Here is a 27,903-nt window from a genome sequence, read left to right as displayed (position 1 = left end):
AAATTATGCTGATGCTTCTCCTATCAGAAGAGACCACCCTTATCCTAACAGTATTTACCTTCAGGATAGTCACTTACAAAGGACTTCACTGCAACTGTCCTGTGAAATGATGACCAGCTCTAGATTGTAAAATTATACCACCCTCGTCATCCTCGGCCTCTGGTGTTTAAACCATATCTTATCTTCTCTGAAGCACTACGCTGGCAATTAACCAATGGGTTGAAGACTCTGCATGCACGGCGCAATCTTCGCTTCCCAACTTTTTGACCCATGCAATCTACCCAGATGTTCAGCTCTAACTCCATGCTGCCCGAATTCTACATTGGTATACAGAAATCTTCTTGATGACGGGCAGCCTGGTGTAGAGGGCGGTAGAGTGACTGTTCCACTGATGAAAAGCAGGGCTGGGTCAGAGCAAAAACTCTAAAACAGAACTCGACAGGCAGTGCTTAATTTGAGCCAGTGGTTTCCGGGGCTCGGCACCGACAATTGTCAACACCAGCACTTATAACAGCTGCCACATTGTGGTGCTCTTTGTATAAAATTGAAATGAGCAGAACAGAATTGTTAATTCAGTGTACATTAAAAATAGGGCTCCCGGTTTTATATATTTTTTTTGCCATTTCCGTCTGTATTTATCCAGATTTATACTTTGCTAATGTTATCTGTATTTATCCATATTTATTTTAGGTTTTGTGGAAAAATTAAGCTGAAATTAGTATATTTACACATTTATTTAACCAATAAATATGCACTCATGCTTAAATGTCAGTCCGGTTTCAATGTTGTGAACATCTGCAAAAGATAAATCAGTGCACTTATATGAAAATATGCACATTTCACTGTCAACCTCATTCATATCTATTGCTGTTAAAGTCTCTTTACTAAAATTCCATCTTTTTTAGCCCCCTTACCTATCACTCCACACATCTATTGGCATGGCAGACAGTTTTTTAGAATTGCTCAAAAAGCAACCAAGTTTCAGTTTTATGCACATTTAAAAATAAATACAAACAAGAAATTGAATGTTTTCTGTCTGTATTTATCTGTAAAAGTCAGTAAAAGCGGAAAACAGGGAGCCTTAATTAAAAACAACTGATACTTACCACCCAAGCCATTTTCATAACTTTGGGGACCAGAATAGTCTGAACTGTCACACTTGTAGCAGTGTTCTGGTTAGTAGTTGTGTAGGGGCTGTTATTGGCAACGCTGGGAGTGGCAATGGGTGGTGCAAGATGCCGAGGCCTCCTGACGAAAAGCATTTTGGGTAATTGCAGATTCTGTCCTCCAGTCACCTCTGCCTTGGATGTAAGACATTTACTGTGAGTTTGTTCACTTGCCCTTTGCTTTGGACATGCATTGCCCCACATGGTTGCCATAGCTCGTATTACCAGGTTATATGGTTTTAAACCCCCTGAAACGCCTGCTTCTTACCCCACGCGGCTACCCCTGGAAAAACTAGGCAATGCTGTGTATTTCTAGCTTGTGCTGCTGTTCTTTTAAAGCCTCTGTTCTTGAACATTGTAGTCCAGCGTGTTCCGGCCTGCTGGCAGGACGGCGCTTGGCAGTGAAGCTCTATCATTTTTACAAGGAATACACCATTCCTGCACCATGTTTGGGCATTATGACTGAATGACAACATTGTTTCAGCGCGCCGTGAACTCGTGGGCCTTACACGCACCTTTTCCACGCCTCAGACTTTCTAGTACTCTGTGCTGGGCCAAGCCCGAAGCAGAAAATGGGCGTTCCTCCACGCCTAGGAGTACGGTTTGCATTGGGCAGGAGGCAGGTGATGGGATGGGAAGAATTCCTGGAGGGGAGGCGCTCCCGGTGAGAGCAGGTGAGGCGACAGTAAAGCTTGCGAGGCAAGTGGAAGGGTGGAAAGGCCTCTGAGGGGCGATGTGACAGAGAGAAGCTCCTGACCAAGGCTTCTGAGGGGATATGAGGGGAAGAGAAGAGACTTTTGAGAGGGCGCACATGAGGAAGGTGGTTTTGGGGAAGGGTAGCAGAGGAAGTATAAAAGTAAGGAAAACCTGTTTAGCGACAGTGTTTAAGAGGCTTCAGAGAGTGAAGGTAAGTGACAGTTCGGGATCAGAGTGCAGGTGAAGGAGGGCATCAGATTGGAAGGGACGATGGGGAAAGCTTGAGAGTGATGGGGACGAACAGGAAGAACCCTGACTGCTTAAGAGAATGGCATCTCGGATGGCAGATAAGGAGGAGGATGGCGACTCGCATGCCACCGGGCAGTTGAGCATGAGGTAAGCTGAGAGAGCAGGTGAGGAGAAGCTGAAGGCATGATGCAGAAAACCGGCGGTGAAGCAACATTCGAAATGGCCGGATGAGAAATAGGAACAATTTCTGAGAGTAGTGACGAGGAAGAGGGTAGGAACAAAGTTTCCAGGAATGGAGTTGGGGAAGAGTTTTACTTGGTGAGGCAGGGGATCCAGATCAGGACAAAGGAAAAACGTCAGTGGGAGCCGAGACCAAAGGGAAATTATTCTGGAATATCTTTCCAAAGAAAAATTAATGTCACAAGTCGTGTAGCCTCATGGAGTGAATGGTTACATATGATTTTCAAGATTAATAATTAGTTGACAGTGAAACGCACAGAATCAGTTCATCACTGGGTTAAAAGGTGAAACGTGTAAAGTTTCTGGTTCCTTTTGGATTACCTTCATGCGCAGGGTTTTTTGGCAAGGACACTTGGAAATATGCCAGAGCATTCCGCATCCTCTAGGCTCCCACGTGTTTGAGATTGTGACCTTGTAATAGCAGGTGCAAAGGTAATTTGAGCACAAGTTTTATTAACTCCTGCAGCTACTTTGATGCATTCAGTTTTGCTTGTATTACTTGGATTCAAGAACTTTCCTTTTCCCAGTGAGCACCTCTCAATGCGTTCACAATTGCGGTAAGGGTTGTGCATGGCTAGGTTGCTTGAGTTTACTGCTGCAAAACTATGGACTGGCATCTGAACTAATGGTGCCTTAGATATGCTGCAGTTTTAGAATGCACGATTCCTGTTAGGGGAAACATGCAAAGGTTGTTTTCCTGTGTGATTGCACTACCCTGGACTGAGGTGCAACCCCTCGTATGCCATTTTAAATTAAAATGGTCACTTTGTGTACTACACTTGGTGCCACAGACCTGTAGATGAGTGATCACGTTAGGCCAAGGCCTAAGCCAGCTTAATGGGATGGTGTACATTCATGTACACCCTGAAGGCATATTGTAAGGGATCGCTCTCCCTCTGGTGGCCCACTGTATTTTCTCTGGATCTGCACCCGTTAGGATTTGCAGGTCCAGCTCCCACGGTGGAACAAGATCACGCGGGCACCTTGTGGTGTATTCTTTTCTGAGGATTTGCGGTTCTGTCTCTTATGCTGTGAAGGGGATGTGGTTGCTTTTGCAGGCCAGTTCCTAATGTGGAGTCAGGCAGGACGTGTGTAAACCTGCCTTGCTACCTTCCAGTGATGGTGTCCCTCACTGTTCTGTCCTACTGATGCTCAGTGAGTTTTGGCCTGCCGTTTCCTTCCTGTGAGTTTGAACGCTGGTTGTGGTGTTTGCTGGAGTAGTCTAGCATTAGATTGGAATGAATAAAAGCTGTAAATTTACTACATTTCTAGAAGACTTACTATCTCCAGCGATAATGGATTCCACCATTCAGACTACAGAAGGTATGACCATGTTTTAATCACTTCCTAGTCTAAGATGGCCTTATTGCTTGGAATTGAATAATTCAATCCAATCCAAGATGGAGGACTATGGTGTCTGTGCTGCCATTTCCAGTAAAACATGTATTCAGCCTGTGGATAGATCACAACACATTTGAAGTCTTTTTTTCTTTCGAATTAATTGCTCCTTCAGCTATCTGTTTTTCCCTTATGTTTTTTTAACTCTGCTCCAGCATACCCGAGGAGACCAACGCCTTTGGATCTTTTGTGCCAGGTTCTGCTATACCCTGTTTTATGTCTGCCTTCCTCATCCTTACTCCTAAATTCTCTGCCTGCTAGATCTCTGGAAGTCTACTTCTAATTGCCTAGTTCATTTTTTCTACCTTCCGCCTATATCCTTATTTGGGACTCATTCTGAAGACACTTGTCTAGTCTTACGTGTTAGTTTTGTGTAGGGTGGACCCGTGGCTATTGGTCGAATTTTTCAGCCTTGTTTGGGCCGACCATGCATTCTAGATTTGTAGTAGGAGTTACAAGTTATATTTTCAATGTAGATTGACCTCACAACCACTCTATGGAAGGGAACAGATTCATAGTATAACTGAAGTTTGGGAATGTCTCATCCGTGGATGCTTTTGGTGCAAAGAAAATGTGGTATTGGGATGGATTTATATTTAAACGTTTAGGAAAACTCACAGGGCTCTTCTGGACTCTCAAACGTAGAAACTTAAACTCTTGACACAATCTTGCTCCGCTTGATTGTGTAACTCCACGGGCCCTTTGTCCTTCGAGTCGTGCCTTCACATAGTTCGACCACTGAGATCACAGGTGCTGGCCATAGCTGCAAGATCTCTGATGTCCTCTGTTGGCCAGGTGAGGACGCATCCACATTGTGTTATCTGTGGGGGAAGGATTTACTTTATAACCCATCGTATCCCGATTACCACAGTGGTGGTAACCAGAGTGCTTTGCTCTTCTGGGCTCAGTGCTGGTTTACTAATCCCAGCTCACATTGTTGAGGAGAGTACATGGACGAGCCGGGATAGTATGCCTCCGAGTCCATCTGGTGCTCCCGCCCATCTTAGAAAGCTGGATGAGCACCTGGACAGGAGCCATGGGGTCTGGGCTTAATAAACAGCTGGTGCACCGCCAGAGGCCTGGAATGATTTCATTCCTAAGCTGGTGGGAAGCCAAGCAGCGCTTGCCGCATCTGTTCAATCCAGTTTCTTGGCCGATGGCAGCTCAGAGACCCAGTGGTTACTCATGCGGTCAGATACACAGGCTTCCCTTCCAGCAGCAGCAGGCTGGCCTTTTCTTGCCCTTCTACCTCCCTCACCTATTGCCTCCCTCACAGATCTGCCTATACAGACCCCTCAGGACAGATGACTCTGAACCATGTTGGTCAGAACCGTGCAAGTGTCAGAGTGCTCACAAAACCTTTTAGAAGTATCTTTTTCTTAAAATTATCCAAATTCTTTGTAACTCAGTCCCACTCTGAAGTTAGACAGGAGCCTCATGCCTACATTAAGATCAACATGTCTAGGATGGAGCTCCATTCAGCCCCATAAAGCCATTTGCACTGCGTCGTGCCGCCCATGGCGTGCACGTTTATTTCGAAGGTAGTTTAACCATTTGTCAGTGGTAATCCTGATATTTCATCTAATTTTGTCACTTATCTTTAATCATTTTCATTTTCATCTTCCTTTATCCAAATCCACAAAACCGATTATTGTGCCAATTTTCAGCTTTCTTTTATTCTAACTGTGCCGATCCTGGCCTCTTGTAAGAATATGAATGATGCAGTGTTCATCACAGGCAGTTTTTTATTCAACATAAAACCCAATGCATTTCGGGCCCTTTCAGGGCCCTTCTTCGGGGGTCACTACAATTGATAATAAAAAATCAACATTAGCACCAATGTTTTACGAGTATATGTATACTTTCAACAAAATTTCATCAATAATGCGCTTTTCCTAAATCATTGGTTATTGACATATTGCATCTAACTCCGCATATCTTCCCTTTTAGTATACCTCAAGTACACCCATCTTTGGATTGTAACTATCACCCTCTGTGATTCTCCATTTCTACATGACTTATAACACTTCCCAGGTGGTCCCAAACAATTCTTCTCCCTTCGCTATACCCTTCCCCCAACCTTCCTGCTTGCTATGAAACCTCCCTCTCTAAACACGTCCTGACTGCCAAATTGCCACTGATGTAAAGGTTTTAACAGGCTTGTGAAACAGGCATATTATTTATCAATTTTAAATGCTCTCCTGGTGTTTGAACGACAAAATCACTTGTTTCCTACTTCTAATTGTAAAGTTAAACAACTTGTCTTCCACCCAACGTTGTTTCGTACCTGCTGTGATCAAGTTTTAAAAGCTGCAGTCCGCGCCTTACTTCCTCGAGCTGTAATCCATTACTAACTGCCACCTTCCTCTTAAATCCCACCTCCCGAGAAATCTCCCTCCTAGTCACGTGTGCGTTACCAATCCCCGCCCCATTGTGCCTTCCCATCATTTCCGACTACATATCCCAAGATGCATGTGCCAGGTTCGGCGCTGTATCATATTGTGTTGCATTAGTCATTAGTCATTTGTTAAAAACATTGTCTCAAATCTGTGTTCCGAATCCACATTGCTTCGTGCTAGTACCGTACTGCTTGAGATGAACATGTTTATCTTTCTAAATGGCAAAGGGGCAGGCCAGAATAACCGTTCTGCACGCGAACTTTACAAAGGCTGGAATCACTTGAAGAACAAAAATATAAAAAGAAATTGGGTGTGCATCCCTTCACCTATTTGACATACATTAAGATCAAGGCACCTTCAGGAGTATTGTGGTACAGAATGTTTATAGGGCTCAGCTGAGGCCATGAAGCGCTCTGACTTCTGGTTCCTGTCGGAGTGCGTGGTTGGTTTGGTTCTGGGGTTGTTGTTTGGCCTGTGGAAGAAGCGTTAGATGCGTGAGCATTCGAGGTGTCCTCCAAACTAGTCACTTTTTGTTTTTGGTTCTTTTACTCTTGCTGCTGCGAATAATAATCTCAATAATTATTGTGCTCTTTCATTACGTTTATAAAACTCATAGTAACCAACAGTTGCGGTGCAACGAACTGGGAGCTGTGCTTAAGTATGTGATGTTGCTGAAAAGTGTGTAGATGTAATGGCCGTGCAACAAGTAGCAACCACCATCTTTAATTGTAGTTTCCAGCATACGATTATTTGAGAAGGAAAAGGCCAGGCTTTAGGGCTCCCCAAAATTCAGTTCCTTGTTCTGGGCCCAGACGGCTCATGTGGGACTACTCCAGATATCTGCCGTTGAGCAAGAAGTACGCATAACAATTTATGTAGCTTGCCTTATATTGAATCACCTCTAGTCACTTCTACCAGGGCTGCTACAAACAAAGTTGTGTGCTGAAATACGGTACATTTGTGTTACTTGATGGTATTCTGATTAGAATTCCGAGTGAAGATCTATTAAGGCAATAGAGGGGTGAAAGCCAAAAGTGTGGTTCTAGACTAGAGTAACCAAGAGCAAGCATAATAGTTGCAAACATATTTATTAAATATGGGACAGGTACTTGTAAAATATTAACAATTGATGTTTTGAGCTCCTGTAAGTAATTAACTTTTATGGGGCAAATTGATGTTACTTAATTTTAAGTGTATTTTAAAATGTTTTAAGTGGAAAATGTTCTTCAATGTGGTTGGTTTTAAAATATGACAAACCACATCCATAACTTTTCTTTTACTCCTTGTTAGAATGCCTTTATGTGTTAACCTGGTGCCACTAGCCCTCAGTAAGTTCATCTTCGAAACTATCATTTGGACACAATCCTATACTTTATACAAATAAATACTTCAGACTTTTTGATCGCTGTTAGCAAGGGCCAGTGCTAATTTAAGGAGATTGTGGACAGCTGCTTTACTACACAAATGTCCACAAGAGGGTGCCTGATTGCAACCTAATGGCCATGCGGCACAGGAAGGAGGAGCACCCAAACGACAAAATATCATTGTGCTTGTACCAGAGAATTCGGCAGATACAACGGCACTGATACCATTGGTGAACTTTGAATTTCCCTCCAGATCACGATCTGAAATCTTACGCCAATGAGTGAAACATTAACAAGTACAGTACACTCACAGGGATCCACTTTCTAACACAAAATGTTTGCCTTCTGCATGACTGGTTATGATGAGGATCATGGTAATAAGTGTGTAGGGGTATCAGACCTGCAAATTATTTTTACCAGACGTCACTGCACACCCTGTTGGATAAAAATAATTACATTATTAATTAAGATGGCTTGTGAGTGGGTCTGGGAATACGAATTTCAAATGCTTGGTTTTCGCCAGTCGGTGGATTTTTGGATTTAAACCTGGATCGTATTTACGTATATAAGACTAATTCGCCCTGTGATCCTCATCCTTGCACCGCGGACTAAAAAAGTAATTTAAACATAGATGCCATTACAACATAAGTGAAGGTTGCGGATTTGCCCTTTTTATGCTAATTGATTTAGGCTGGTCATAAACCTCTGTTTAATATGTGCTGTTGTATTGCTTGTATAAGAACACATTGTATCCTGGCCTTGCTGCGCCCTCTAGTGTTCCTCTTTGGGGTGTGTGCAGGTGTTGAGGGATCAGTATTATTTAGGAGTCAAATGTTCATTGAAATGGTCATTTAACAAAGATTCTCTCTTAGCGTTAAAAACATATCGACATACTTGTGACCTAGGTTATACCGTTCGTAGCAGCATAAAGTGGACAACTCTGTACTCCAAAAATTCAATCCCAAAAACTGAAAATGACCATTAGGGAACACTTTGTACTTGCACAGTCCCTGTAGAAACTGGTTCTTTCACGTATTTTTGTTTTAATCTCTTGCTTTAACAATCTATTTTTCTCTCTTCCTTCTTCGGTTCCTTTACCTGTCCTTTGTGTCTGTCCCCTCACCTTTCAATCTGCCACGCTGTCCTTTCCTGCTCCTTTTATTTCCTTTCCGCCCTGCCCCATCCCTTTCCTGTGCTGTGCCAACCTCCATGCCTTCCTTCCTCCCCCTCCCGCCCCGCAGATCTTCTGGTGCCCTGGTTGCAGCCTCACCTGGCGAGTATGAGTAACTCTGATCCCGAGGATGACAAGCAGTTCAGTAAGTTCATGTGTGCAGTGTGCATGCTCCCCTGGGCGTGCCCCTGTCCATGACCATCTCTCCCTGGCTCGCTCACACCCCTTTGTGTGCTCCACTTGAGTTTACAATGCACTTAACAATTCAGTCTTACTCTTCATCGTGTTAGAGGCACGGAGCATACAATGTCCTATGTGATCTGCCTCACTTTTTCACTGCACGAAATGCGGAGCACTTTATGCCCGTCTAACTACTATACTGCATGAAATGTGGAGCATTGCAGACTTATTTTGGAAGCCAGAGACCCCTGCTTATCAAGGGAGCCTCTGGCACGAACTGAGCGTATTTCAGTAAACCCGTCGCCCCAGGAAATGTAGGTTTGTCATAAACTCCATGGGGTGCTACAGAATCTTTTGTGAATTCCTGAAAAGTCTGGAATTAACTGCAAAGATTGAATCTATGGTATTAAATCTGAAGTTTAAACTGTGCCCTTTTGCAAGTCAGGCCCTGCATGACTAAATTGAACAGATATTTACTCTTTTATCTGCCCCATATATGGCTGCCTGAATTAGTGAACAATTTCATATCACCACTGATAAAATAAAGAGTGTGAAGCCCACAGTATGAAACTGGGTTGGTGGTTCACTTTGTATCAAGCTAGACTCGACGTAATGTGCTGTTTCTGCGAAGAGCAAATGAAAAAAACACAGTTGATGGACAGAGTGCAGAACAATGTCATACATTCACCCCAGTACAGAGATCTGGGCCTAAATCCATCGTTTCTGCAAAGAGCAGCATTGGCTAGTGGGAAGCGTCGCTTTGGCTACAATTGAACTGCACGGGCCTGTCTTGATGTATTGTACGAGTTTTATTCACCCATACTCAAGTGGCTGTACAATATCTCAAATGCTTAACACTATGGAAGAGCAAAAGAGTGCTTACAAACTGGATGGGAAATATGGAAAGGCACGCTGGGGGGGGGGGGGAATACACAGCTGATGGGAACAATGCACCACAGCATTATGGCAACTGATTGCAAAAAATAAGAATGCCACGTAACGAGTAACGTCTATGGTATGTTTTAAGTTGTATGTGTCACAAGTATACTTTCCTTCCTTTATACCTAAACATAATATCTTATAGAGAGAAAAACACTAGGTGATGACAGTAGTAAAGAAGAGAAACCACTTAATCAAAAGCATTTCCAAACTGAAAACGAGCCCAGGCTCGACCAGTGAATCATCCTTTCAACCTGGTTCTGGCTCTTAAACTTGATCTGCAGTTAATATTTACCGAACTTTTATGTAGTAGTAAATGATGGAAGCCTCTTTCTGCCTACAATAAATATTCCTTTTGGCAAAACTCAATGATATTCATTTTATAGCCCTCATAAGAGCGAAAGGTGGCGTCGACCTGCTGGAACCAGCAGACGAGAAAGATCTCTAGAGCAAGCACATCATTTCACCAGCCTTCCTCCTAGCTAGCTCTTGTGGTTTGCGCAGTCCTCAGGAAGGAAGGAATAGACAGAACGTCTCCAGTTAACTGTGCTTCGTTGGTCGAAGTGGCTTCCTCTTCTTGGCTTTTTCCGTAGGTAAAAACGTCCTGGTGGATACGAGAGGGTCAAGTTCTCCTTTCTAATCGGTCATGTTTAGAGCCTCTAGAACCCAAAAGAATGGAGATTCAGCTGCCCCTGTGAACCAACCCCTCCTGTTCAAGCTAGGAACTGGTATTTCGTGGCATAACCTATACGAGGATAATCTAAGGATTACACATGGGGAGCACATCTTTTGACCTTGCCTTGTGGCCTATATACTTGTCTATTAGCTGATTTTTGAGTTTTTGACATTTTGTTTTACATTTTTTAGTGCTTTTTTCAAAATCCACTTTTTGTAATTGCATCAAGCTCAAACTATGCTTGGTGTCATATCTTGCGGTGCTTCTGATAAGTCATGCAGGGTCATTCCTTTTGTCACTTCTGATAACTTGATAATATTGTCAAATAATACCAGTGGATTTTGCTTTCATTTTATGTGAGTGTTTGCCAGAACAAACCCTACTAGGATACTGTGTAGTCTTAATTGTTGCAATAAATAATGTGTATCACCGAACATGTATAGACTCATAGGATTTTAAGCCACCTGTTGGTAAAGCTTTCTTTCTAGTGATACATTGTGCTAGTAATAAAACTCCGGATTTACTTTACATTTTTCAACGTTATAAACTGAATAAATGCTTGTTTTTTGCATGTTAATGGTGTTTGTAAGCTTATGCACGTTCCCCTCCAAGCTACCCGTTTTTGAAATGTGATTGTCCAGAGAATCATGGAGCTCACTTCCCCCAAATCAGTTTCCTCAGGGGTCATTTTATTCCTTCCTTCATGAAAATAGCTCAATAAACTGGAAGATTATTTTTGCATTGCAGCGGGTTTGATTGATGATTGGTCTTGACACATGTTGGGTTTCCTTTTTTAATATTTAAGGCACAGGAAGCCAAATTGCTCTAAAGTATTTTCCCGCCATGCCTTTCTGGGAAAACTCAGAAGAGCAGGTCTTTGCAGCTCTGGTTCCAGATCTCTTCTAGTTGTAAGAAATAATTTCTTAGCCAATCCTGACGGATCTCTCTAATAAAGAGAACAGTTTAAGTGAATAAGAATCCCTGATCTATTCCCTTTGTGCTTTGCCAAAAACACAACAGAAGTTTGTTGTAGGCAAAACGCGCTTTGCTGCAAGTACCTCTGTAGAGTTTATCATTTGATGGCAGAGTCCTTTCGACCATGAAGTTCAGACACTTGCAAACAGAGAGCCAGCAGCACTTGTGGAGAAGTGTGGCTCACCGGTTAGAGGAGGCAGACCCAGAAGCAGAGGTCGGCCCGGGACCAGGGTTCAATTCCCGACGCGGCAGGGTTTGGAGCCCAAATGTCCACGGACCTGATAATTCTCGCTTCGGTGCCTACTTGAATCAGGGGTTCACGCTCTGCAACTCTGGGCAATAGCTTGCTCAATCTCCACTACGGCCCCCGCGGTGGGATGCCTGGCTTTCACCTTGGGGGTGCCCAGCTGGGCTATCCCACAGGGAAAAACCAGGACGGGTTCCCAAAGCAAGCGCTGAGATACCCTTTGTGGTGATACGTGCGCTATATAAGAAACTACATTACCATTACAAGTCAAGGAATGGCAATTTTCATCAGGTAGTCCTATAGCCGCCCATCTCCAAGGCAATTCGAATCCATTAAGGAAATGCCTTCGAGCAAACGTCTTATGAACGAGAGGCCCTTGCATACTGCTTTGCACGCTGCTTTTTCTCCTTCTTAATGTTTCTTAACCATGAAACTTCAACTAGCTGCCACAATGGTGTCCTTCTCTGGCTGCTGGTACTGATGATACATGTGTAGATGTGTTTGCTGTCAGCGAGTGGACACTAAGGTGGGATTGACATTTTTACTCCACCTGCCGTCTTTTGTGTACGTCGATAGGCTGCGGAGGCAGTGAGATCAAAGAGAGCGCCTAGATTTTCTGACTACAAAGTGAACCGTACCCTGTTCTCTGATGGATTCCTCACCTTGTGACTTTCCCTAGGTTCCAGACTGAATCTGGAAATACTCAAAAACAGTGGTCCTGTGCGCTAGTAGGTGGGACCGTGCTTCATCGATTCCAATCTGCTCCGGAAATGATGAATGGAGCCACATATAAATACCACCCATGTGCTCTGACATCAGTTTCTTTCTTTCTGGGCCTTCAGAAGCGGATCTGAGCTCCTCTCCTTTCTTCACTGTGAAGAGAGATTCCTCTGTTTTTTTTCCCCAGTGTGCAACGGATGTCGGCCCCTAAAACGATGGGATTTATACGTTTTAAGGACTGTCAAAAGCAAATCACTGTGATAGATACCCACCTGTTTGCCTCTAGTTCTTGGATTCGTTGCATCATTCCAAAGCCCGCAACTACTGCACCCAGGTGACTCCTACAGCCATCCAACAACGTGAGGCGAAGCTCTGTGGTGAATCACTGGAAGGCTCTGGGACGGTCCCACTCCAGGTTGAAGCTGAAAGCAAGGAACCCTATCCTGAGACAAGACCTTCATTGTGGTTGAAGTCTTCAGGTGAGCATACAAAAAAATCATCAGGACTCCAAAGGAACTCTGCACTTTCTCCCCACTATCATTCTCTAGAGGAGATACAAGGGCATCACAGGGCCTCCCGGTATTGCACACATTCGTCTGAGGAGCTGATTCCGTCCCTGATCATGATAAAGTCTGAGCTCCCGGACCCTTCAGCCATGTTGCAGCAGGTTGCAGCCTTTTGAGAGGCCATGCTGCAACTCTCGGCACTCTTCTGTGCCCTTTGGCGTGACTTCAGGCTGCAAAGACGCCCAGTTGGATAACTGCTGATGGGTTTGCTGTCTGCGCCATCTCAGCCCCTTGAACCTGCTCCCGGTTCTGTAGCACCAGTATCTAAAGCTACGCTGGTCCCTTAATCATTGACGCTGGCATTGACTCCATCAGTGCCGAAGTACCGCAACCCATTGTGTGTTAGCAGGTATTGTCTTGGCTGAGACCATGTCCAGCCACTACTGAACACATATGACTTTGTGCACGGCTATACAGCAGTGGAATCAAATCATTCACCAACTTTTTAGCTCAGTCTCTGACCAGAGCCAGTCTGGAGATGACAGGGATGGGGATGGGAAAGAGTTTGCCTCACCCTATGATAACTGGAACATGGACCTTCAGCATGCCAGTGGGCTGGACACCTAATCCAATACTAGATTGGTTTCTTCCCCTGGTCCAGTATCAGAGGAAGGCATTTCTTTTACCCTTCAATGAAGCCCAGACAGTGGTGGGCACATGACCTAAGTCAAGTTCTGGCCTACCGGTCAATCGTCACCATAGACCTGCTTCAGGAGAACTGGGCTTCATAATTCAACATCCTTCTCCTGAAGGTCTGGTGATACAGGCGTCCATCAGTAGAGTAAGCCCAAACTCCTTCCCAACCACTCCCCCCGACAGGGAGTTAGAACAGATGAATATATATGGCAAATGTATGTTTTCCTCTGTCATTCTTGCTTTGAAGTCTGTTTTTTATGACTGTCTAGTAGCTCATTAGACCCAGGCACTATGGGATATGGTGGGTGAGATCTTACCTGTGGTCCCAGAAGACTTGCATGCTTCCTTTGTCCAAGCTATTGAAGATGGTTGGGAGGTGGCCAAATTATTTGTCATTTGCTCGGGTCTGGACACCACAGATTATCTTGGTAGGGCTATGGGAACCAGCATGATATTTCAATGTATGACTGAGGCCCGTTTGCTTCTCCAGCGACGTTCAGGCATCTTTGATGGGCATTCCTTTAGACTGCTCCAGCCTATTCGGTGAGGCATCAGATTCAGCTCTGGAGCAGTTTAAAGAAAGGTGTTCCACAACACGCTCTCCAGACCTTTCAGCTCCTGTCTGGCAATCCTTCCAGCAATTTTACGCATTTCTGGCATATGCCAGGACTTGGTGTATCAACAGCATCAGGCTTTACCACCCACCCAACAGGCCTTCCAGCCCTTTTGAGGTAAGACCGTGAGCCCAGCAGACAGTGACTTGGCTACCAGAGGAATCTCATCACAAAATTCCACCCATCCAGCCACAACCTCAAAGCCCCTTTAGCACGCCTTTACCGCACACAGCCATTGAATAGGAGGCAGAATCAACCACTTCCTACTTCCTGCATGACTGGCAACAGCCAACAAAAGGGTTCTATAGATGCCTAACAACGCTGAGCCCTGCCATTCCTTTTCAACCCTTTGCACCTGCCACCTACACAAGAGCACTTATAGGAAGATCAAATATCCAATTTATGCTTGAATTGCAGGCTCTTTTGGCCAAGGAGTCTTCAAGATGGGCTGTTCTCGAAAGTAGAGACTGGGTGCTGTTCCCGGAACAGCTACTTCCTTGTGCCAGATGAGAGTCCTCTGTCCTGTCTTAGATCTTGGCCCTCTCAAAGCCTTCCAAATTGAGAATGCGCACCGTGGCACAGTTTCTTTCTGCCCCGCAAACAGGAGACTGGATGGTGGTGTTGGACCTGCAGGACACTTATTTTCACATCAACTTCCTTGAAAGCCACAGATACTACACTACCTGTGGTTCAAAATGGGCCACATGCACTTACCTGCTCTACTCTCTTTTGCCCTCACTATTACCAGGTGGGTGTTCAGCAAGGTAATCACTGTGGTTGCTGCAAATCTTTGGTGGGTTGGTTTTACCCCACCTCAACAACTCGCTATTGCAGGCATGATCGCTTCATTAAGTCGCACAACACCTCCAGACAATTGCGAACTTATAAACATTATTGGGGTTCTTAATCAGCCTGCTGAAGTTACACCTGTATCCTTTGCAGAGGCTTTCTTTCATTGCAGCCATCCTGGAAAGGGTGTACTTTCATGCTTCTCCTCCGGACCAGCGAGTCCAGGACATTTGGGAAATGTTCATGATGTTCTAATCTCTGTCCTAAGTCTCAGTGAGGTTGGCTCTGAGACATTTTGGCCTACTAACCTCCTGTATGCTGCTTGCCAGCCATAAACTATGGCACATGCAAGCTTTGCAGTGGGGCCTGAAGTTTCAGTGGACCCAGCACCAAGAGAACCTGACAGATTTCGTACTGGTGTCTGAGGAGACACAGTGAAAGACCTGCACTGGTGGCTGCATCATCCTCAGCAGGAGCAGTGGCAGACCCTTCTCCCTGCCCCTCCTGAGTTGACATTCATGATGAATACAGTAGTACTGGATAGGAGCGATAATCTGGGAGAGTGGAGATCAGAGGACTCTGGTTTCTGTGGAGACCCACTTCCACTTCAGTTTGCTGAAGTTGAGGGCAAATTGTTTTGCGGTGAAGGGCTTCTTGCCTTGCATCAATGGATGGCTGGTGCTAGTTCTCATGGACAACACCACTGCCATGTGGTACTGCAACAAGCAGGGCAAGGTGGGGTCCTATGCTAAGATGGCCTATGCCTCTGGAGCTGGTTGACTCATCATGGGATTTCCGTGGTGGTACACCATCTGGCAGGAGCTTTAAACCCCCAGTGTGGACAAACTTCTATTGGGTCACAAATGGCAGTTACACTGAGGTGGTACATCATTTTCTGACAATGGGGACCTTGGGTTGATCTATCCACCACCACCGAGAATGTGCATTTTCAGTACATTTATGCACCCGAGTCTGCACAGCTTGCATCTCCATACTTGGAGATTGAGTAGCAACAGTTGATCCCCTTTAAGCTTCCTCTGAAAGTAGTTATTGTCATTTTGGCAGTCAGGCACCCTTCATTGTAATCTCTGTGTACAGGCTGCTGGAACAAGATTGTGGCTTAGTGCAGGACCCACCATTTGGCTCAGTTACAAGAAAAACTGTTGGATGTGTTGCAATATCCTTTGTTTTTAGCCAAGCAGTCTTGGTTTGGATACAATTAAAGGCTACCTGTCAGCCTTTTTATGTTTGCTGGGTCGGCTTTCCTTATGCAAATCACTGGTTTTGATGCTTTTCATAAAAGGTTTACTGCACATGTTTCCACTGAAGCCCTTAGTGATGCCACAATGGGACTTAAATCTCGTTTTCACATTTGACGTGTACCCCTTTTGTACCAATGCACAGTTATCAATTGCGTCTACTCACCTTAAAAATGGCCTTCTTGGTTGCGATATCAGCGCACTGGACAAATGAACTTCCAGCCCTTTTGGCCCAACCTGCCTATACCACTTGTATCCCAGACAAAGGGGTGTTAAGGACATAAGCTGTATTTCTACCAAAGGTGGTAATGCCTTTTCATGTTAGACAAGCCATCACCCTTGTGATCTTCTCAGCTCGGTCTCATCCCTCGAGAGAGGAAGAGCGACTCCATCGTCTGGTCCCCAAGAGAGCACTCTGTTTTTGCATCAACCATATCAAAGAATAGGAGGTGGACAATTAGATTTTTGCGGTCCTCTGGGGCGAAGAAAGGCAAAACGGTACAAAAAAGGAACACCTTTCAATGGATAGTCCTTTGCAATAAGATCTACTATGCCTTGGCTAAGATGCAGCATCCTGAAGGTCTAAGGGCTCACTCCACTTGAGCCAAGGCTGCTACCACTGTGCTGGTACATGGAGAGAATATCCTGGATATCTATCAAGCAGCTACTTGAGCATGTGTTCACATGCTCACCAATCACTACTGCCTTGACAGTCTGGTCCGTTGAGATGGACATTTGCCCTTTCGGTCCTGAAGGATATTTAGTCCGAGCTAAGTCCACGCACCCCTCGCCTTGGAAGGTACTGCTTTGATATCTATTTCCAAGGTGAGAAATCTGGAGTTAGAAAGTATTCATCAGGAGAAAAAGTTACTTACCATTGGTAATTCTCTTTCTAGTGGATGCTCTAGCGCAGGTTCCTCACAGCCCTCCTATCTCTCCATTCTGTGTTGTATTCTGTTCCATCTAAAAAAGATCCCACACTAGGAATCTGCGCAGGGGGTTTGTTCCATTCACCAATGGACTCCACGTCGGAGGGCTTGGATGAGTTCATGACAGAAACTTTTATCTGATTGTTTGTGTGGCTCGCATATGCGGCTCAGTTTGTCATGTCTGGGGCGGAATGGTGTTAAAGCGGGCACCACCTACCAGCATGCAGGAGCACTGAATTTGAGTTTTTTGGGTCTAATCCCAATAACTCTACTCTGAACTCTAAAACCTCCTTACTACCCTTTAATGCTCTCTCAGGGACTCTGCCTGCTGAAAGCAGCGGGAGCCTAATGGTGAAATATTGGGAAGAATTGGGAATCTAGTTACTTACTATCCCAGTAATGCCTCTTTTTTTTAAAGGTGACCCTCTTTCTATCTCTACCACCCTCCCTGCAGTTATCAATGCATTCGGTATCAGGAATCGTCAGGAGGAGTTGCCTGGTGATATCAGGGGTGTCATCAGGCCATTGCTGGCGTCGAGCCATGCTGTAAAGCTTACCTCTGTAAAGAGTTAAAAAAACGTTTTAGGGCATCAGTGGAAGCTCTTCCATTTCTCAAATCTGCTCTTTATATACAGTAGGGAGAAATGAGCACCGCCACACCAATAGTCATTTACAGAGTTTCGTATGGTTTCCTTGTTTACCTCCATTTGGTAATAGATCTGCCGTAAGCAGTTGTCATGGAATTACAGCAAAGTTAGCGATAGATGTACAAGAATTGTTTCTCGCCCTTCTTCCACCATCATTGGTTTAAAGTTCACACCAACATTTTGCTTGTGCTCTGGCAGTAATAGGCACACAGAGTGTAGAACTTTTCCCTTAAAGCAAAAAGTGATCAATGCTCAGAAAACAACTTTCCACACACTTGATCAGATTTTTACAGTTTCCCAAATATTCGATTTTTTTCATGCGAATTGCCGCTCTAGGTACGGTCCACTTCCCTTTTTAGGCTGCTGCCTGGAAGACCTTTTTAGCAAGTCTTTAAATATGCATGGAGTGAGCTTTGGCTTGGCTCCACCCAGAGGAGTGTTACCCTCTCGCCTCATGCAATTTACTGTCAATGGCTTTCGGGGTGATTATTCTGAATCTCAAATATAACCTCAATTATGCTGTTGGTCACATTCAGTGGTTTTTCTCTAATATTCATTCTACCCTGAAAGCAATATTTGTGCTAATTTTATGACGACTTTCTTTAACATTTGTGCACACAATGCATGCAAACAACATTTGTGAATGGCTTCGATTCCATTCATTGGTACGTTAAAACCAGGCATATTTGCTTTTGTCAGTGCTTGTTTCGCTTTTTGCTCTGCATGATTGAGGTTTGTGGCCACCATCCAGATTCTGGCCTGTAAATCGTTTCCTTATTATCTCGTGCGGTTTGTGGAGACGTGGTGTGGGAGACAGAGTTGTGGAAAAATGCTGGCTCCCGTGGAATACGTGAAGGCCGGAGGCTGCCATGTGTGGGCGAAGGGAGAGGCTTAGAGGGATAATATATGCACTGTACGTATACAGATGTCCAGTTTCAGTCTAGATGCCTCTGTTGCCCTGGGCTCCGTGTTGTACGTGACAGCTGGAGGTAAGGGGAGAGATGGTTGGAGATAGCCCTGTGCCAGCATGCATCGGTGTAGGGGCTCTGAAAACGGGGTGGGGGGATTTATCCCCTCATATTTTGGAGTACGGGGTCGCAGGGGACAATATCCACCAAACCAGATTTTGAAGTAGCCATTGATAAATAATCAGTTAGACCGGGTATGTCTCTCTAAAGCCTCCTGCACATCATTTGTCTCTTTAAAGTGATGCAAGCCTAGGGAGGAAGCACTGTGGCCCTCTCTGCCCTTAGTTTTTAGGTCTCACCTGTCGATGCGCATGCGCATCGAGCAAACGAGACTATGGGGGCTTATCCACTCTTTGTCCAACTTGCAAGGAATCGTGGCGATTCCTTGCAGTGCCCGTGACTTTTAAGCTCAATGCGCATGCGCATTGAGCTTAAAAGCGCGTGCACATGCCCCCAGCCGCCTGCCTTGCCTACTCTCCCGCCCCCTCACTTCTTGATTGCACGGCCGCTAGGCCGTGCCTCCCCTACTCTCCTCCCCTCGCCGTCTGTTCCCGCACTCCTCCCACACCCCCGCTCCGCCCCCTCCCCTGCCTGCCGCGTCGCATTTTTTTTCAGTGTAACTGCGATCTGTGTGTTCTTTCTGCCACGTCTCCTTGTTTTTCAGTGTAACTGCGATCTGTGTGTTCTTTCTGCCACGTCTCCTTGATTCACATTTTGCAATATTGGTGGTCTTCGAGGACTGTGCGGTCTCTGCAGCATTTGCAACCCCTCGCCGTCTGTTCCCGCACTCCTCCCACACCCCCGCTCCGCCCCCTCCCCTGCCTGCCGCGTCGCATTTTTTTTCAGTGTAACTGCGATCTGTGTGTTCTTTCTGCCACGTCTCCTTGATTCACATTCTGCAATATTGGTGGTCTTCGAGGACTGTGCGGTCTCTGCAGCATTTTGACTCTTTGATTTGGGTTTCCTGATAGACTTGTAGTCCCAGATGCCATCTTCTTCTAAAAGACCCTCTTCTGACATCTCACAAAGACCACAGAAACTGAGAAACCAGCACTGTACGTGCTTCACCTAGATCTACGGCTACAATTGTATACAAGCTGTAATTAATACACATTCGAATGTAATTAGTAAAGTAAACGAAAGTGTTGATTTGCTTCGAAAAGTAAACATTAAGGAGCAGGCGCAATCCTAGTCTCCATTCCTGATCCAAAATGGCGGCCGCTGTCACTTCTCATTCGCTGCTTTACCGCCAGGCTGATTTGGAAGCCGCTCTTCTCGAAGTTACAGCTTCGGCAGATCGAAACGACCTAGTCCTGCAGTACGTAAGAGAGGCGGACAGCCGTCGCCAAGAGCTTCTGGTACCGGAATTCACAGAAGGTGGGTTAACGGGTAGTGGGTGTGACCGTATATAGTCACTTCCTGTTATAGACATAAAAGATGTACTAGACGTCATTTGTAACTCCTGCCATGAAATTGCTTTTCAAAGGAAACACCCTATGTTCTTTAAGCTCCCGAGAGTTAATAAAGTAATTCTACTATACAACTTATTATGTTTTCCAGACGTAAATAGGAATAGCTACTAACTTCTTTATGTACTGATAGTCTTATGGTTGGCATTTTTAGGTCTCACCCTCAACCCCTCACCCTCACTCACCCTCACTCACCCTCAACCCCTCACCCTCACCCTCACTCACTCACCCTCACTCACACTCACCCTCACTCACCCTCAACCCCTCACCCTCACTCACCCTCAACCCCTCACCCTCACTCACCCTCAACCCCTCACCCTCACCCTCACTCACCCTCACTCACCCTCACTCACCCTCACCCTCACTCACCCTCACCCACCCTCAACACCTCATCCTCACTCACCCTCACTCACCCTCAACCCCTCACCCTCACTCACCCTCACCCTCACTCACCCTCACCCTCACTCACCCTCACTCACCCTCACTCACCCTCAATCCCTCACCCTCACTCACCCTCACCCACCCTCAACCCCTCACCCTCACTCACCCTCAACCCCTCACCCTCACTCACCCTCACTCACCCTCACTCACCCTCACTCACCCTCACTCACCCTCACTCACCCTCACTCACCCTCACTCACCCTCACTCACCCTCACTCACCCTCACTCACCCTCACTCACCCTCACTCACCCTCACTCACCCTCACTCACCCTCAACCCCTCACCCACCCTCAACCCCTCACCCTCACTCACCCTCAACCCCTCACTCACCCTCACCCTCACCCTCACCCTCACCCTCACCCTCACCCTCACCCTCACCCTCACACTCACCCTCACCCTCACTCACCCTCACCCTCACACTCACCCTCACCCTCACTCACCCTCACCCTCACACTCACCCTCACCCTCACTCACCCTCACTCAGCGCAACCACAGCATCTTCACTAAATATATTTAATAAACTAAGCTATTGGCAATATAAAATAAAATCCATTTTATTTACGTATTAATTATTAAATTTTTTTTAAAGCCATTGATATTTTTTATATCAATACATGTCACATATAAGTCCCGTTAATACAAAACATGTTGCTTTATAAATGCTAGAGGTGTCACATTTACAAAAATTATAACTATTGGCTTTGTAAAGAAGAAAGCTATTAATTTAGCTATTTAGAAAAAACAACACATAAATAAAAAACAAAAAAATAAATAACACCTATAGCTCAAACTTTACTACTGCGAGACCTATTGCATTTCCAATGCTTGTGTTAATTGCGATCCTTAATGTGTCGACCCTCTCCTAAAACCATTCTGTTCGTCGAGCCAGGAGAGAGAAGGCAGGAGATGCTATTTAATGTGTTACGTCTGACTCGGCTGACATTTTCAGAAAGGTTCAACACGTTGATGACGCCCAATTGGCAAACAACAAAGAGGCCTGTGAGCCCCCACAAAGTTTGTTCCTTAAGTTACAACTCTTCAAGGAGGCAGTTGAAGTCCAGCAGGATTTCAGGCTGGCACGTTTTGCCGCTATATTTGGTCTTCAGTGTCTGTCAACATATTAAAACGAGAAAATCACACCTTTAATAAGTCTTACTAGGTGTGAATATTGTCAGTTTAATTTAAGGTCTGATAAGTGTATTTATTTAACTCCATATTCTAACACTAATTGAATAACTGGACGCACAGCAAAGACTTTGGTGTGAAACATAATAGAGAAGGATGTCATATTAACATCTATGAAATTCAAAATATGCAATCCATGATTCAAAATGGCTTCCCTTCTTGCTCAGTTTCTGTGATCCACAACCCGTTTCTTTACTTCACTAAGTATAATTTTCCTGAACTGTCCTGTTTGAGAGCACATTGAAATAATTCAATACAGGTTCAACGCTCTAAAAAAGAAGGCACAAACATTAATATAATGTAAAATCTTGCTTTATTTATTTTATAACATGACACACTGACATTGGTTAACTTGTCACGTGGGTATTCTTTAAACTTTCATGTAATTCTTTTTCTTCCAATAAAGTTACTCAATTTAGTGGTGTAATTGTTTTTTACTTAATTGCGAAGATTCGATACCGAGGGGAACCCAGTGCAACATTGTGAATATAGGCAAGAAGTCTTCAATACTTCCACAAAGCTTCTTTATTTATATTGTAGTTTAAATAACAGACACAGCATTTCTTTCCAAAAGGACATTCTTCAGGGAAAATCCGTGGTCGATCCGAGTAAATTCAATCAGTTGGTGCACATTGTAGGATCAATGTACATCATTGTGTGGTTGTGTAGAAAGGTCTCTCATGCAGTCAGCTAAAATACTGAGAGTTGAGACATCACTGAATGCTATTAAGTACATGTGGGAGCACCATGTCAAACATATGGAGACGGTGGGTGTTTCTATACCCATGATGTCTCAACTCTTAGTATGTGAACTGACCACATGGGGAACCTTTGCACATAACTTACACAATAATGGTGTACTCTGATCCTACTATGTGGACCAACTAATTGAACTTGGTTTAAATCTTTGAGGTTCCTATCGCAGGCAGGTATCTGTGACAGACCCCCATCTGGTTTTTCTCTGATACCTGCAGCTGGATTATGACTCCAAAGCCTGTGAGGACTGCCTTGCCAAGAACCCCAAGGTGCTGCGGGAACGATCTGGCTCTGGTCACAAGATCACAACCTTCTCCGGAGCCACTGATGAGGTTCCGGGCGCTGCAAACCCCATCATCAAACCAGACTCAAATACCGAACTGGATCAGAGTCGCCCGACGTGGACTACGGCGTTGGCCAGAATGTGACCTTGTGAGTTGGAGCCAGGGGCTTCTTTTTTTGACAGGCCCTGTGGGGAGTATGATTTGAGAGGATCTGAGGATCCTTATGGCTATCAGAACCCCTTAGAAGAGCCGGAGGACAACTTATGTGAGGAACTGACAGATACCAGTCGTCTGGACAACCCCGTGCCCCAGATTCTGGACTAGTCTCTCCTCCTGGTGTGACTACAGAGGAAGGGACTTCCTTTGCCATGGTGTTGAGAAGGGCGGCTGAGGCCCTGGAACTTGCATTGCACTTAGTGGCAGTCAAAATGAACTTCTTCACAGAGGTGCTTCTCCCAGGGACGCCTCCACATCAGGCCGAGGTCAGTCTCCTCCCCATCATGTTTACAAGTGTGTTACATGACATATAAGCCCTATGTAAGATTTTAAGTTGCACCAGGTGAAATTGTGCCCGGTCACTACCTCCCTCTGTGAGGATAGGGCTCATCCTCATCTATTTCCCCCATATCCACCTCCCATCGCTGACGGAGCAGGTGCAGTTTGTTTGGCGTATTGTTGATACATTTCTTATATGTTAGTGAGATTGCTTTGCGCGTCATATAGTCATCAAGTAATCTAGCTTTCAAGGGGGATGCTTCAGAGAGGGCCTCACCTTTGCGGACAGCTCTCATTATGGCATGTCGATCCTGGAGGTATCTAAAAGTTTCCGACCTAGCTAGACTACATTCATGCTGTAATTCGGTAAAGGATATTACTTTCCCTCCCTTCCAGAGACCCCCAACCCTGGAAATACCAATAATGTCCCATTTATCAAACCCAGGCTTATGTCTCAAAGTACCCAATTTATTGTAATCCCACAGGGGTGTGGATTGTTTTTTTTGTTGTTTTTTTCCCCCCTCCCAAACTAGTGTTTTGAGGGTCCTATGTCATATTTGGACCATTAGTGCTGTTGGTCCCATGAATGTGGTATGTTTGGAAGGGGTGTAAAGTACCGGTTTGTACCTGTGTGGTTGCAACAATTGGCGATCCATGGGGTATCCTGGGTCCCCTGGGGGATAGTGCACCATTAGTTGATTGTGGCAAGCTGTGCTGCTTGGTAGTATTTGTGAATATCTGAGAGTGCTATGTCTCTGTCATACCAGTCTCTGGTTAGTTTTGTGAGCGATATATGAGGAGCCCTCCCATCCCACAGCAAGGTCCTCAGTTCAGATTCAATTGCACAAAAGTATACATCGGGGTCTGGGAATGGCATATTTTGTAGCACATATAGAAACCTGGGCAGTGCCATCATTTTAAATAGTGCCGCTCTAGCCAGTAAGGAGAGAGGCAGGGTCCGTCAATGACAGACATCCCTCTTAAGTCGCATCAAAGGGCCCTGGAGATTGTGATTGGTAAAGGCCTTTGGGTCAGTGGTGACAAAGATCCCCAAGTATAGGAAGCCATCACTAGTCACCTTTACTTAATTACGTTGAGACTGTCATGGAGCCTGCCCCTTAAGGACAAACAGCATTGATTTAGACCAATTAATGGTGTATCCTGAGTACTTCCCAAAGGGGGTAAATATATCCCATATCCGACTCGGGGAGGCCTGTGAGGATGCCACGTATAGCAAAATATCGGCATAAAGGGATATTCTGTCTCCCCACTCCTCTGCCCATCTCAGGCCACATATCAAGGGGTCTGCACAGACTCAAATTGCCATTGGTTCTAGGACTAGACCGAACAATAGGGGGGGGATGGGGCCAGCCCTGTAGAGTCCCTCGCCTTAATGGACATTCTCAAGAGGTTTTTGAGTTTACTACTACTCTGGCCAGTAGTTCAGTGTACAGTAGATGTATCCAGGGCAGGAACTTTTGGCCGCAGCCCATGTGTTCCAATACTGCAGAAAGGTATGGCCACTCCATTTTGTCAAAAGCCATTCTGGCATCGAGTGACAGGATTGCGGCGTCCTCTTGGATAGATTGGACGCGACCCAATACTCTCTGGAGACATCGCAGATTCAGGGCCGCGTTCCTGCCGGGCTTGAAGCCAGATTGAGCCGGATGGACTAATTTATTGATTATTTGGATCATTTGCAGAGCTAGAAGCTATATTTTGACTTCAGCATTAAGGAGGCTGATAAGCCTGTAAGAGGAGCAGTTCTCAGACTGCCTGCCATCTTTATGAATGATACTATAGTTGCCAGTCTTTGGTCTCTGGGAAATTCTCCCCGGCTCTCTGTATACATTTTCAGTAAGTGGGGTGTGATCAGCTCCGTGGTGGTCTTATATAATTGTATTGGGAGTCCTGCAGGCCCCATGGCTTTACCTGATGCTATCTTTCGGATCGCCTGGGCTACTTCGTCTGTTGTTGGGTCAGCTTCCATGAGGTCTCGATCTTCCATATTGAGGGTGGGGAGATGCAGGTCTCAGAGGAGTTCCTGGGCTGTGCCCCCTGTTGCAGTACTTGTACGTATATAATTGTTCGCAATAGTCAGCGAACACATTTGCTATATCTTGGGTGTCTGTGACGGATCCACCCTGGCGAGATTTCAGTGACCCATCTGCTAGCCTTTTCTCTCTTGTCAAGCCACACTATCAGATTTCTTGCTTTGTCTCCTGCCTCGTAAATACGGTTTTGAGTCACGTGGTAGCGAAGTCTAGCCGCATCTGTGGTCAGGTCTCCTTATGCCTGCTCTAGTCTAGTTTGTTTTTTGTGCCAAACAGTCAACGACAATACTTCACCATTGATTACAGTTTTATAAGATTCCCAGAGAGCTTGGGCGGAATTCACTGAGCTCTTGTTTTCTTTAAAGAAGTTATCTGTGGCTTTCATCAGGCCCTCTCTAATATGTGGGACCTTTAAATACCATGGATTAAGCGTAATTTCCTTACTGGGTCCCTGTTTGTCGACACTATATATAGCCCATATGGAGGAGCGGCCAGATATTCCTTGCACTAGATGCTGCACCTCATGTAATCGTGGCAGTTGGCGAGCCAATGTGAACAGAAGATCGATCCGAGAGACGCTCCTGGGTGCCCCTGAGTGAAATGTAAACTTCTGTGTTGTGGGGTTTTGAGTGCGCCATATGTCTGTTATCCCCATTGCCAAACAAAGTGGGTGGGGGAAAGTCAAAACTGATTTAAGATGGCTGGGTCTAAACTGGGGTGGCGTGGTGAGCAAAAGATCAATTAATTAAATGCATATCTGTGACTGGGGGTGAATGTTTGATTTGTTCAGCATCCGGTCCATCATCTGTTCTTGCTTTTGGCTTCGAACCACTGCATGCATTTTGTTAAACGCATAACACATTTTTTCAAGTAGCGCATGAAGCAACATGCTGCTCTCAGGCCTTAAGGATTGGTTTATATTTTTAGTGGCAAGGCTCCATTGACTAAAGTGGTAACAGGTTCCCTATTTTTCAGGAATCCCCCAGCTTTCTCGATGAAGTAGTAGGCAACATAATTGCTTAAATTGGTATAAGCCACGTGTCTAATTTACCATTAGCAATAACTGTCCAAAAGGCATTACCGTCAATAATGCCTTAACAACCAATTTTGTCCTCTTCAGCATGATGAACGACCGTGATTGGCATCGTAAGCTAAAATGGTAGCATTACTGGATGGGACCCTATTAATAATACCTCTAAATGCCATCCTAGGCATTACTGGTTACTCTTGTGTGGTGTTTATTGCTAATAATGCCTTAAACCATGTTTGCAAAAGTGACCGATGGAACGTTCTTGCTTACGCTTTCTGAAAGCACAACAGTGGGACATTGTTTATATGGCCTCTTGTAAATAATTGTTGTTAATGCTGATTATTCTCTTCGGAGTCATTATTGGGAGCACTGTCTTTGGGCGTAATTGGGAACTCTGCTTGAGGTGTCACTGCCTCCGATACTGCTGTTGGAGGGAATGACCCCTCGAGCAGTTGATGACCCTGCTTGGAGTCACGTTACTGCTAATATTGCCTGAGGTGACCATATCACTAACCTGGCCTGATCGAAACTATTGGCAGGCCTGTGCGGGGATCATTACTGTGTACACCAGCTGACCAGGCCAATAATTACTTCATGAGGAAGCATAAGCCATGATCCCTCAAATAGTGTCAGCAGTAATGTGTTCTTAAGGTATTACTGCCCAGAATGTCCTTTGGCAATATATGAAATACTGTTCGCTCTGAGACTTCTGCCAAAGACTGTTACCCTACTAGCAGCATCAATGCTAGTACTGTTAATGTTTCCAGAGTACTTTTGCAGTAATGTGATCTCGAGCATTGTAAGCAATAATTTCTCCTCGGAACTGCATAAGCAACCATTGTCCCATCTGACAAGTTAAGGAAGCCAGTCCTCTCAAGCGGTGTCAGCAGAAATGCTACCGTCATTTGTTTCCTTGGTTAGAGACAAAATGGGCTTGCGGAGGACTCCGTCTTCTAAATCTTGGGGCCATCGACTAGGACCCTCGGCTGAGTACCACACCAGTGTGGGTGGGATATTACTGGGTACTGGCTCGGTCCTCAGCCCTTGCCCTCTTCTACCTTCCAGCTCACCTATTTCCCTGATCACATGCACTGCCTGCACAGTGGGCTGCAGGTGGGTGTTGGGGCTTCTTTAAACTGGCAGCACCTGCTTGATTCAAGTTCTCCTCTTCACGTTGATGAAGTCTAGAATGTGTAGCCCCACCCCTCCTTTTAATTGTCTTGTACCCTTCTGATTCTTCAGGGGCCCGTGCTCCGGGGCAGCCTGGGACATATATTAAAGTAAAACCAATGGGGATGATGGACAGTGTTGAACATTCCAAACACTCACCCCCAGTCAACTGATTTGGGTTCAATCCATCA

General features: G+C 45.2%; 1 protein-coding gene across 19 annotated transcripts in view; it reads left to right on the top strand.

Annotated features, from left to right (window-relative positions):
- Positions 1-27,903, top strand: part of HSPG2 (heparan sulfate proteoglycan 2) — a 936,289-nt gene that overhangs the window by 244,106 nt on the left and 664,280 nt on the right. For 16 of the 19 annotated variants that reach the window (XM_086921612.1, XM_086921611.1, XM_086921608.1 and 13 more), the window contains exon 4: positions 8,754-8,828. The exons of the other annotated variants lie outside the window; for them this stretch is intronic. In XM_086921612.1, the coding sequence (XP_086777738.1) occupies positions 8,754-8,828 (75 nt within the window). The remainder of the gene's footprint in view (positions 1-8,753; positions 8,829-27,903) is intronic. 19 annotated transcript variants of the gene reach the window in all.

Source organism: Lissotriton vulgaris, chromosome 5 (genome assembly GCF_964263255.1).
Source record: "Lissotriton vulgaris chromosome 5, aLisVul1.2, whole genome shotgun sequence".
Taxonomy (NCBI): domain Eukaryota; kingdom Metazoa; phylum Chordata; class Amphibia; order Caudata; family Salamandridae; genus Lissotriton; species Lissotriton vulgaris.
The sequence above is the reverse complement of the archived record's forward strand: the minus strand, read 5'-3'. Positions and strand labels throughout refer to the sequence as shown.